This window comes from Condylura cristata, unplaced genomic scaffold (assembly GCF_000260355.1).
Source record: "Condylura cristata isolate star-nosed mole 26May11 unplaced genomic scaffold, ConCri1.0 scaffold00022, whole genome shotgun sequence".
Classification (NCBI taxonomy): Eukaryota; Metazoa; Chordata; class Mammalia; order Eulipotyphla; family Talpidae; genus Condylura; species Condylura cristata.
Window position 1 is genome coordinate 20,230,989 of NW_004567123.1, and position 12,471 is coordinate 20,243,459.

At 59.6% G+C, this 12,471-nt stretch overlaps 1 protein-coding gene across 2 annotated transcripts in view; it reads left to right on the forward strand.

The window, feature by feature from the left end:
- The first annotated feature begins 4,813 nt into the window (after positions 1-4,813).
- Positions 4,814-12,471, forward strand: part of NOL4L (nucleolar protein 4-like) — a 64,460-nt gene continuing 56,802 nt past the window's right edge. For both annotated transcript variants that reach the window (XM_004687291.2, XM_012728254.1), the window contains exon 1: positions 4,814-4,920. In XM_004687291.2, coding sequence (XP_004687348.1) covers positions 4,860-4,920 — 61 coding nt within the window. In that variant the 5' untranslated portion in view covers positions 4,814-4,859. The remainder of the gene's footprint in view (positions 4,921-12,471) is intronic.

The window sequence follows — 12,471 nt, forward strand, 5'->3', positions numbered from 1 at the left end:
CCCGGGGGCCACACACTGTGTCCACTCAGGCCTCTCCGTTGTCCTGTGGCCCCGTTTCCCAGTAAGGAGGCTGACACAGAGTGAGCTACCTGTCTGAGGTCACAGGCGCTGAGTGGCGGTCAGCCAGCGTCCTCCCGTGTGGCCTCCCTGGCTTCCGGGAGAGTTGCCCTCTGTGACCAGGCCTTTCCACCCTGGGCAGATGTGATCCCCTCCCCCAAGTTCTTTGTATAAATAGCCTTGGACTGCAGTTGAGGTGACCTGTGTAAGCCTCTGACTTCCCCCTACGGCCTGATGATTTAAAAAATCCCACAGTCTTGTCCACACGAGATGACCCTTGCTCTCAGCAAATCTTAAGGTTATGCCAAAACCTCAGAGTGACCAGAGCCTGAGGGAAACAGGCTCATCTGCCCCCCACCTCTCCTGCCTTATGGTCCTTAGGCTTTGGGGAACAACTTGAATTCTCAGGGCATTTCCTCCTGAGGGTCATAGATGAGGGCGGTGGCCAGGCTAGGCAGTGGGGGCTCGGTGATGATGAGACCCAGCACCTTTTCTCACCCTGACTTTGCCAGTGCCGGGAGGTTAGCAGGTGCCAGGCCCTGTGGTCAGCACACCCCTGAGCTGACGCCCAGCTTTCACGCACATGAGGAAGCACCCCCATTTTACAGATGAGCAGAACGAGGCTCGGAGACGCAGAACCTGCCTCGAGGTCGCCTTGCTGAGGCGCACAGCCGGCCCGGCCCGAGCCCGAGCCCTGCCCAGCTCACCGCTTACAAGCCTCCTGCGGTGGGCCAATAGGCCCAATGACTGGCTGCGTCCACACAGGTGGGCCTGGCCATGCGAGTCCCCTGGCCCCTCAGGGCCCAGCACGAAGATTCACCACGGGCCCTCCCTGGGTATTTGTGAAGGCCTCATCCTGGGGCGAGGGCAGGGCTGAACAGGTCCCTGGGCCAAGCGGACGTCCAGCCTTTGCTCTGCACTTCCTGGCTTCTCGTCCATATGCCCGCCGCGTGCCCCACTTCCCGCTGCCCAGCCTGGAGCTGGCACATGACTGGCAGCGAGCCAGCTGGGCTGCACACAGAGCTGGAATTTCAGCAGCAGGGCCAAGGCTGAGCGGAGCAGGCCTCCCGCAGTGGGTGTGAGGCCAGGGGGGCTGCGCCTCCCTCCTCTCCCTGCTCCTCCTCTTCTCCATCTGTCACCCTTCTCATGCCACCCTTTTTTGGGGCTGAAGGTGGTGCCCGGCTGCTTTTGTCCCCCTCTTTTCATCTCCCGTTTCCCTGGGCCCAGCTCTCCCTCTGAAGCCTCACTCTGCAGACACGCCACCCCCGCCCCGCCTAGCGTGGAAGGGAGTCCCTGCGGACAGACGGTGATGCTGATGGCTGCAGAGAGGCGCAGCTTGGCCCCCCGGGGTTTGCCCCGGGCCCTCCGCTGTGGGGGTTTTGGACCTGTCTCTGTGTATTTTGCCATAAATGAATGCTGGGACTGCTTCAGTGTCTCTAGGGCATCCGGGACATTTTGGGCTCTTCCGGGCCCAGGGGTGCCTGTAGGAAGAAGGGAACTGGAAGGGAGATGGCAGACTTGCACAGCGCACTGAAGGAGGCATGTTCTTTGGTGGGAAGGTCTTTCTGGCACCCACCATGGCCCAGAGAGGGCAGGCAATGAGCTCTCTACAGCTGGAGCACAGACTGGGGTAGGTGGGGTAGCTGCAAGCCACATCCCACTACACAGTGGGCAGAGTGGGGATCCCTGCATTCCTCGCCCCCAATGAGGTGTGATCTCAGGTCAGGGAATCCTGGGGTTCTTGCCAATGCTGTGGAGGGTTGAAAGCTGGGGAGGGTTCTAAGCAGTTCGACAAAACTCCAGGAACCCACAGGGAGGACAAGGCCTTTTTCAGGGAGCCTTTCTGGTTTCTGCCCCGGCTTCCTTCCTCTCTCCCAGGGTGCCAGTAGGCTAGATCAGGTTCCAGAGTCCGGGTCCGGCTGCCCAGCCCACTTTGGCGTCGGGGCCAGATGTGGTCAGCATCTGCTCAGGCCCACCGCGTGCTAATCCACCCGCAGGGCAGAAGGAGAACCTTGGAAAGTGGTGCAAATCCCCCCAATTGGCCTCATCTGTCTTTGTCGGCCTCAGAGTTGGGAAGGGAAAATGGGGCCTTGCAAGTCAGCGACTCTGCAAATAGCTTCTGCTCTCTCAGCCAGTGAAATCTCGCTCGGTTTTTACCTCACTAAGAAAAAAACATAAAAGGCAAATTTATGTAAAAAGCGAGGTCCAGGCAGAACCCCCCCTACCCCCCCACCCCCACCCCCAAGCAAGCCAGCCGGCAGCTGAGGGAAGCTGGGTGGGGACGGGCCTGACCTCCCCTCCTTAGCGCAGCAGCTCCATCTTGATTCGTTTTATGTCTTGGAGCTTCAGGATGAGTCTATTTCCAGAACAGTGTCTGCAGCTCTAAAACTATCTGCAAGCCACATCCCACTGACGGGGCCTCCTCGGAGACGTCCTCCTTGTTTCATCCGGTGCCAAGGCCGTGGGCATTGCTGTGGCTGCAGGAATGGAGGTCCCTTTTCTCCTGGACACACCGGGAGCGAACCAAAAGATGCCCTCGGAGGGTTGAGGGTCTAGTAGGGGCATGGTGTCGGGCTGGGCCCCTGACTGCAGCAAGCTCTCGGCAAGGCTGCAGAGACGCCGCCCACACCGGGCAGGGCGCCCCTCCCTGGCCCTCAGACCCCCAAGGTCTTGCCACCATCGGCCCTCAGTCCACCTTCTGTGGGACCAGGGCCGGAGGAGAGCACGAGCGTTTCCCTCGCTGTAGTGCCCCTGACAGCCTTTGCGGGCTCCGGGTCGCTGTAAGGCCAGGAGAACTGTGGGCGCCATCCGGCCCCCAGGCATGGCCTGCTCTGGAAACTGTGCTTCTGCCTCAGGGAGCAGGTGGCTAGAAGGGCTGCTCCCCACCCCAGAGGCCGCCTCCTGCAGAAGGGTCACCCAGGAAGGTGTTCCCTGAGCCCTGCAGAAAACATTTCCCAGCCCAGCAGCAGGCAAGCTCCGGGCAGCTATGCAGGGATGTCCCTGTGGTTTGAGCCTTTCCTCATTGGGTGACTGCGACCCCCACCCCACCCCCACCCCCAGGTCTCCACTCTGCTCTTCCCTGGCCCTAATTGGGATGCACCACCTCAGGGTGCCTGCCTATGCGGCCATCTGTCAGCCCAAGTCTAGAGGCCCAAGGCCTCCACTTTGCCCAGCGGATACCTTCCCCCCAGCCTCACCCCTGGGGGAGACGGGGAGGGACACACAGCCCCTGCGACTTGCTGGCAGCCCAGGGCTGGAGTGAAGGTGTCCGTGGGCCGCAGGAGAGGCCCGCTCCTGGCACCACTGCCTGAGGAGGACAGGCCCCACCGCGGAGTGGTGCCCTCCCGTCTACCAGTTCCAGTCAGAGGCCGGGGTTTGCCCTTGTCCTTGACCTCCAGAGGAAGGCAATCAGACAGGGAATTTGGAAGGGAGATAACTCATCAAGGAGCCTGCCTGCTCCGCAGAGCATCAAATCAGCTGAGAAATAACAATTGTGTCACCAAAATTAACTCTGCGTTTGCAGCCGGCCGCCAGGCAGGAGTGGCCCGGGAACTCCACATGCTGACAACTGGGAGCACAGCTTGAGCTCATCTTCTGAGGGCCTGGCTGCAGCCTGGGGCCCCAGTCCCCTCCAACCCCATTCACCAAGTTGCCCTTCCCCGCTCCTGGCCACTGCAGAGATGGGGCAAGGCGCTGTTGCAGCCCAGGGCAGACATAGCCCTGTCCTGGAGAGCAGCCCCCCACCCCTCCACTGACCAGCGCCCTCAGCCAACTTTCCCCAGCTGGGCTGCAGCAAGGACCGCAGAACGCTGGGGTGATGCTGCCCCTTAGTGGAGAGGAGAGGGAGGGCCCAGCTTCTGATGCATAACCAGCAACTGGGCAGCAGCTACTGGCCTCGGCCAGGGAAGCCGGACCCAGGAGGCCCCCTCCCCAACTTCAGGCAGCTAAACCAAGGCCCAAAGCCTAAAGCCCAGAGCGGGGGGGGGGGGGGGAGGCAGGGATTCTGGTCTCAGGCACCCCTTCCTCAGTTCCCCACCCAGCCTTTTTCTTGAGTTCCCTGTATCTATTTCACCTTCTCAGCCCTTTCTCCTGATTGCTGGGGAGGCCGCTGGAGGCAGCTGTGGGGTCCTGTGGCCTGGCGCACAGACTCTGGTCTGGCACTGCCTCTGAAGAGCTGTGTGATCTTGGCTCAATCAGCTTACATCTCTGGGCCTCATGACCTCACAGGGGTCCCTCAGAGCCTGTCCAGCTCAAAAAGCCTGCTCTCGGCATCAGCCTCTCTGCTGTTACCCCTAAAAGGCGTTTCATCTGCGAGTCATGGGAGAACCCGGGGTTCTGTTTACAGGCCCAGAGTCAGGAGGTTTATAAGCGGGTCTCAGTTTATCCATCTCTGAGAGGGGAAATTGTTTTATCTTACCCCGGAGCAAGGTTTATAAGCTCGTTTTTCAGCAGCAGCAATGAAATGTTCTGAGAGGAGCATTACTTACTAGAACACAGGTGAAAGACTAGACACTGCCGAAAGGTTTTTTGCTTTGTCAATTTTTAAGCTCCTGTATTCAGATTTTAGAAATAAACAGTTTTGTGCCAAAGCACAGGCCCCTTTCCGGGGCTCAGACGGAGGGCGCCGGCCCTTCCCTCCGGCAGCCCCCACCTCCTGTCAAGGGCCAGGAGCCCGTGCCAGGGCCCAGCCTTGGTGACCGTGAGCGGCCGCCCTCCCCAGCCACATGCTGAGCCGCCTGCTCTCTCCCCAGATCGCCGAGACCTACGCCTTCCTTCCTCGCGAGGCTGTGACCCGGTTCCTGATGAGCTGCACGGAATGTCAGAAGAGGATGCACTTTAATTCCAATGGCCTGGAGCCCAAAGGTAGGGGGGTGTGCTTGCTGGGGACCTGGGGAGGCTGTGCAGGGAGGGGGCCCCCGCTAGAGGCTCTGCACCCACAGATACACGCATGGCCTATAGTTGCCACGATCCCCCACGGCCAGTCTGGGTGCAGGGGCCACCCAGAGAGCCCCTGTTTGGGGCCACTGTTTTTTTTACTTTTTTTTTTTAATGTCAAATTCCAGTTAAAGGCCAACAGCCCCTTCCTATTGCCCTTCAAGACCCAGGCCAGGCTCTTACCCACCCCCTACCCCCACAGTTGCAAATGGAAATGGCCATGGTGCCCCGTTCTCTGAGCTCCGGAGTTCTCGCTCCCTGAGTCTCCCCCTTGACTCTGTCGTGGTGTGTGTCTCACTCACCGTGGGCTGTGAGATCTGGTGAGACGGGAGCTCAGCGTCCTCTCTGCCCTACGGCCACAGCACCCGCCGCTGGTAGCAGGCCCTCTCTACTCTGTCTCCTGTCTGCACCCCCAGGGAATCTTGAGGGGTGGCTGCAACTTAAAACGCCCAGAACACTTGTGACCAGCCAACGGTGGTCACGTGGACCAATATCCATACCCTCAGCTCTGCTCTGCTGAGGGTAGATGCAGTGAGATGCAGCCAGGACCCCTATTTTATCCGCCCTCCCCCGCCCCCCACAAACTCTTTCAACCTGCACACTCCCAGAGGCCTCCACTAAATCCGGGGCCCATCTGCTGGCTGGTGGCTTCTGCGCAGCGAGACAGACCGGTACATATGGCTGGTATGATTTGACGATGCCCCGAGAAATGGTGCCCAGGTGGGCGATTCGTCAGGCTTCTCGCCTGCCCCTGGGCATCAGGTCTGCAAAGGTTGCCGAAGTCAGTGGGTGTTTTACCTGCAAATAGGAGCAGACCTGGAATGAAGTGGCTTTTAAGGGGCATTCTCCAAACGTGGCGAAGGCAAAACTCCAGGAAGCCAAGGAGGGGAAAACAAAGGAATCGTGGCATAGGCGTCAGACGGGGTTTTCCTCTCATTTGGGCATCTCTGGCTCACATGGGCATGTGTGTGCAGTGTCTAGAGGTCTTCCTGCTCATTGCACCATGGCTGCAGCAAGGGGATCAGGGCCAGCTCCCAGGGCATGGAGAGGCAGGGCGGGACCCAGCCTCTCCCTCCCCGCAGCGTGAGGTTCCAGCAAGGGCTGGGCTCTGGCTGGGCTGGGCTGGGCTGGGCTGGGCTGGGCTGGAAGGTGATAGCCCAGCTCTGCTGCTCCACAACCACCACGTGTCCTGAACAAGTGACTTTGTGTCTCCGGGTCTCCGTTTCCTCATCTGTGAATTAGGTCACTAACAGTACCCAGAACGAGGCCCCCATGCAGGAGTGCACTGTGGCCCCTGCAGTGAATGACAAAATGCTCCATGCATGGGCGGACATCGGCTGAGTGGCTGCAACTCCTGGGCGCAGGGTACTTGCAGACGGGCCGGAGGGCTTTCCCTGCTGGGCCTGGGCCCCAGGCGCCAGCCCTCCCTAGCCCACCATCTCCTGTCCCCTCCAGTCTGGCCTGATTGTTTCCATAGCAACTGGTAGAGTCAGGCACAGAGCGGCTAGCCTGGGGGAACAGAGGTGAAGCCGAGGGGCTGAGACTGTGGCTGCTCTGGGTTTATCTCCAGGCTCCATCTTCTGCTCCCACGCTCTGTGGTGGGGTCCAGGACGCTCCTCAACTCCCCCGCTCTGCTGCTCAGTAGTGATGCCCCTAGGTCTCCTAGGGCCACTGCAGTCCTCCTCCTCTGTGGGCCTCCAGGTGGCCATGGCCAGGAGGGCGCCTGGCCACAGCCTGATTCTTCTCCGTGTGGCCCCCACCTGCCCCCAGCACAGGGAGGAAGAGGGAGGAGAAGACAGTGGGGAGGGAGTGAGGGAGAGAGCATAAGCTGGGAGCCCCTGGAATAAAAACCAGCTCTCTGGGTCCTGTGCTGGCCCCTCCCCAGGGGCGTAGTGCCCTACTGGAATGCCACTTCTCTGTCCCCCATAGCAGCTTCCCCAAGCCAGGAGAGGAGGAGACTGAGGGGGCAGGAGACTGTAGGCCCATGAAGAGCTTGGGGTGCAGCCGGCCTGGGTGTGCCTCTCTGTTTCTTGCTCTGCTTCCCTTGACAGATGAGGGAACCTCTCTGAACCCCCACCTGCTCCTAACAGTGCCCAAGATCCTATGAAGTAGGATATTTGTCCTGGTTATAGAGGAGGAAATGAGGCATGACGCAGTGTAAGGGCAAAATCACCTGGCCAGAGTCGCCTGGAAAGCAAACCTTGTTTTCTGGTCAGCACGACGGGGAGTGACTGACAGGAGCACGCTGCAGGCCGCCTGTGCTGGGGCCTTGCGCTTTCACCCAGGAGCATCACCCCGGTGCCTCCCAGGGGTGCACTCACACAAGACGGCCTGTGTCCTGTGGCTACCCACCTAGGGAAGACCCCCGCCCAGACCCCCGCCCCACCGCGCCTGTCAGCAGTGTGCCCCCAGCCCAACCAGGCAAGCACCCCAGGGGTCCACACCCAGGACACTGGGGCAAAGGGGAGGGTTTGGTTTCTGGAGCTGTCAGTAGAGAGCCTCCCAGGTGAAAAGGCTGCCCTGTCTGATTGATGGCCGGGGCATCACTGACCGGCCCGTCCTGGCCAGCTGGCAGGTTCTCCCTGCCGCCCCAGCTGAGAGCCTGGAGAGCCTATTTGGCGGCCATGCGGGCCTCCCTGGAGGTGGTCAGGCCAGGCGCTGCCAGCCCGCCCTCCTCCCTCCCCCACCGAGGCAGGGTCCTGTTCCTGTCCCCAGGAAGGCGGGGCAGGAGGGGCACAGGGAACAGGATGGAGACCTCGAGAGGCTGCTGGGAGAATGCTTCGCTTCCTGGCCTCGTGTTAGAAAGAAAGGGAGGAAGCAAAGCAGCCTCCCCGCCTGGCGGTTTGTCCCCAGCAGAGTGGGGCCCGGGGATAGTCCTGTGCCCTCCCCCAGCACCAGCAGCACAAACAAAGGAGGTTGCTGAGGATCAGGAAGCTGAGGATAGGAAATTCCAGGGCCTGTGGCTCCACAGCCCTCTTCCAGCAAACCATGAGCGTGTTTGGGTGGGGAGAGGACAGAGAATAAGAACCGGGTGTGTCGGGTTGTTTGTTTTGCTTGATAGACAGAATCTCAGTTAGCGGTGGCCGTGCCGGTCAGCTCCTGAAGGTCCCTTCAGCGACAGAGCCATCCGCTCGAGGCAGCTTCTCCGCACCAGATGCAGACTCCTCCATGCGGTTTCCAGACCCCACGCCTGGCCCCACCAGACACCTCCTTCCTGTCCTTCCCCGACATGATCCCATTCCAGCCCCTGGAGCGCCTTTCCCGGGCTGGCCCTCTGGCGCTCGGCTCTCGCCACGAGGAGGTTGCACAGCCTCATCTGTAAAATGGGAGCATTAATGCCAGCGGCCCCCTCTTGGTGTTCTGGGGAGCATCAAGCAGGACCACCTGGCAAGAACTTGGTCGCTGTCAGCTGAGTGAGTCAGCGCCAGCCCAGCTCCTCACCCCACAAAGCCGGCCACAGCTACTCCCAGCCCTCTCCTCTGAGGGAGCTCCCGGCTCTAATGGACTCAGCCGTCCCACCCCGCTGAGCACAAAGCCTGCTCCAAGGCCTCCTCCCCCCCCAACCCCATGCACACCCACCAGCTCTGTGAGCATGGATTCACTTCCCTGGGAAAGGCGTGTTTTCATCACTCTTTGAGTCAGCCCCAGGCTGAGATCTCTATTTCCAAATCTGACCCCATGACAGGCCGACTGGTCTCAAGGCTCCTCCAGTTCAGGCCTTCAGCATGCAAACATCCTCGAGCTCCCACCCTGGACAGCGCCCACCACTGGCACCCAGGAACCAGTGCCCCCAGGCTGAGGGCTCTTCCACTCTGTAGGTGGAAACACACAAGAACTGCCCCCCAACCCCCTCCCCACAGGCACTAGGGCTGCTGCTCGAGTTGCAATTTGCATTGATTGACAGTGCCACTGGAGGCCTCCCCCCCCCCCCCCGTTATTTTCGGGTCTGGTACTTGGGCTGGTTTCGTTTTCTTTGGCAGACAAGTGTTGAAACAGTTCTTTGGGTTGTTCTGCTGCCCTCACCGCAGCCTGCTGCATTATTTCTGCCTGTGACCCCTGCCAGCTCCCAACTCGCAGGGCCATCAGGTTATTTGTGGTGGCTGATCGTGACCATTGTATGTGCTGACCACAGCAGGGAGCAAGGACAGTGACTTCTCCCTTGGCCACCATGCTGGCATTTGTCACATTTGTGAGCCCCTGACTCCTCGGAGCCCCCACCGGCCCCCACCGGCTCCCACTGGCCCTCACTGCTCACCTCTTTCCTACTAAGCGGATCCTCTCAGTGCAAGCCACTTCGTCATCTCCAGAACTGTGGGGCTCCCTACTGCCAGAACCCTGCCGGTCTCCTTGCCTGGCCAGCAGCCCTGGCCTCCCACAGCCCGCTCCCTGACTCATTCCTTCACCTGCTGTTTCCCCCTTCCCCTCCTCGTCCTTCCTCCCCGACGGAACTCTCACTTCTGGAACTGCAGACGTGAGCATTTCATCGCACACTAATGTGCGTGTGTGCGTGCATGTGTGTGTGTGTGTGTGTGTGTGAGTGAGAGAGACACACACACACAAAGATGGGGGAGGGGGTCTGGCTGGGAGGGGAAATGCCAGCCTCCCCAGACAGGGCGCCTGCCTCTCTCCTGTGCTGTCTGGACTCAGCTCTGGGAGCCAGAAGTGGCCTCTCATCTGTGAGGGTGCTGGGGAGGGAGCAAGCTAAGGAAGACCCTCCTCCCGGTCTCCTGCTCTCGGCCTCCCGGAATGCCATCCTAGCCATTGTTCCCGTTTGTGTCTTTCCAAACCAAGCCTGACCGGCTTAGTTACACATTCTCATAAGCAGTCATATGCCAGCAGGCCACCGGTGGCCCCCAGTAAGAGAGCACAGCCCCCCGCCTCGTGGACCGCTGCACTCAGGGGTGCCTGCACAGTCTTTGTTGCCGCAAGCCCCGTGTTGCCCAACAGCTCTTCACCAGATGGCCCTGCCCTGGAAGTGAGACCAGCAGCAGAATTCTCAGCCTGCAGACTCGTCTCAAACAGGAACCGCGGTGCTCAGGGTGACGCCGTCTCCAAGTGCCGCTGGGGTGTCCGTCTCACGAATCGCGGCCAGGCCTGCAGATCATGGCGTCAGGTCCCCACAGACCTCTGGGTTTCAGGAGGTCAAGTTGGGGGGGGGGCAAGTCTGGGGGGGTGGCAAGGAGACTAGGGGTGTGAGCACACAAACGCAGGTTATCTGTCCCCAGTGCCAGACGTTTGAGCACAAGGGACTGATACGTGCTCATTGGTGTCACGGAACCAGGAGGGATTTTTTAAAGATTGCTTTATGTTGTAGAAGAACTGGGGTGCAGGCCAGAGATGCAGGGGTGAGAGGATGCACCAGACCCAAAGTGGGGAGCAGAACAGGAGGACTGACTAAGCACACCGCTGAGGGGAGCAGCAGGCGGGTCAGGAGAGGTCTGCTGCGCCATGTGGGTCACCTCCCTGGCAGGGGGTGGAACTCAAGCCATTTTGGTGGTAGCACTGAGACTTAACCCCTAGGCCAGGGAGGCCCCTGGAATCTTCTTTTAAAAAAAAAAAAAGACTTATTTATTTATACATACAGAACCTGGGGTACAGGCCAGAGGTGCGGGAGGTGGTGAGAAGATTCACCAGAGACAGTGGGGAGCAGAACAGGCCGAGTGACTGAAATACACTGCTGAGGGGAGCAGCGGGCGGGTCAGGAGAGGTCTGCCACGCCATGTGGTCACCTCTGGGGCAGGCGGGGATCGAACTCATGCTGAAGTGGCTTTAGCTTCTTATTGCTGTGCTTGAACCCGCTGCGCCACCAGGTAGGGCCCCGAAGAATTTTCTTTTTTAATATTTATTTATTTATGCATACAAGAACTAGGGTATGAGCCAGAGGTGGGGGGGGTGAGAGAATCCACCAGGGACAAGTGGGGAGCAGAACAGGCAGATGGACAAAGTACACTGCTGAGGGGAGCAGCGGGGGACAGGAGAGGTCTGCTGGCCCTGTGGGTCAGCTCCCAGCCCCAGATCAGCTGGGGCTGTATGTGCCAAGCTGCTTGGCTGCTGAGGACTTGACAGTGCTGAAACTTAACCCTTCACTGCCAGGGCATTTTTGCATTTTAGGCAAAGGAAACAGGCATAGTCGCAGGCAGGCAGGGCAGAGAGCGACTGGCACCATCTCTAGCTGGAAGACTCTGGCACTGTTGAGGAGTTCGTGGGGGCACTCGCCCCTGGGCTGCCAGGTCGCCTCACCTGTCAGCATCGCTGCACTGCGGTGGGGGGTGCCCTGCCATTAAGAGCTGCAGATGAGTATATTCCAATGAAGGGCCACTTGGCAAGCAATGGGAAAGATGAGAAGTAAAGCAAAGTTCCGCCATTTTATAAAACTTTATAATAAATGCTACTCCCATACTCTAGTGGCCAGCAGTGTCCACCTCAAAGTGGCGCCCTGGTCCCCTGAGCTGGGTCTGCAGAGGCCCCATTTCCTGCAGGGCTGCTCTTACCCTTGCCAAGCAGGGATCCCCTTGACCCCATGGGGTCGCTTCACTTTGCGGAGGCTTTTTTTTTCTTCTTGTGACCCAACAGTTACAAAACTTGCCCTTTTGATAATTTTGTATTACACAGTCCAGTGGCATGAATTGCAGCGTCATCTGGAGCAACCATCACCTTTGTGTAGCTCCAAGACTTTCATCGCTCGTCGGCCGTGTGCCCATGCGGCAGTGGCTTCCCCTCGCCGCCCAGCGCCAGCCCCTCGTGCCTTCTATCTCATTGTTTGCCCCTGTGGACGTGTCTGTCTACGTGGAATCACCCAGCATTTGCCCTCTCATCTGACTCCTTTGACTCAGTGTTGTTTCCGAAGTGCAGGGGCCTCTCCGGGCTGGGTTCTGGCTCTGGAGTGGTAGGTGAGCCACTCACCCGTGGACACCCTCTGTTCCTCCACCTCGGCCCTGTCATATGCTTCCCCTTCAGCCTGGTCTTGGGCACAAGGTGACATGGAGGAGAGACCCCGGTTGGTCCAGAGATCACTTCCTCTTCTCCTGCTCCACGACTCAACTCCCGGCCCATGGACCCAGCCCCTTGGGGGCACCAGTGTCAAGAGGGCACTTTTACCTGGTGGGTCAAAGCCCAGGAGTCCGGAGCAGGCAGGAGGGGGCCAGAGAAAAGGTGGAGCGGAATATTGGTGACCCTCAACAGGCAGAGGGGAAGGCGGGCGGGGTCAAAGGAGGCAGGCGGAGTGACTGGCTCGGTGAGATCCCGCTTCAGTGTGGTGGCTCTTGGGTGCTGAACTTGGCTGGCAGGCGTAGCAGATGTCTGAAGGGTAAGCTGAGCTGGCGAAGGGGTGACAGACCCCCAGCCTTCTTTCACTTACTCCTTCATTCTCTCCAACATGGCACCCATGATGGGGAACACAGTGACCTGGCAGTGTTTACTGTAGCAGCCTTTGCAGGAGGTCATTGGCCAGGGATTTCAGGAATTCTTGAATATTCCTGT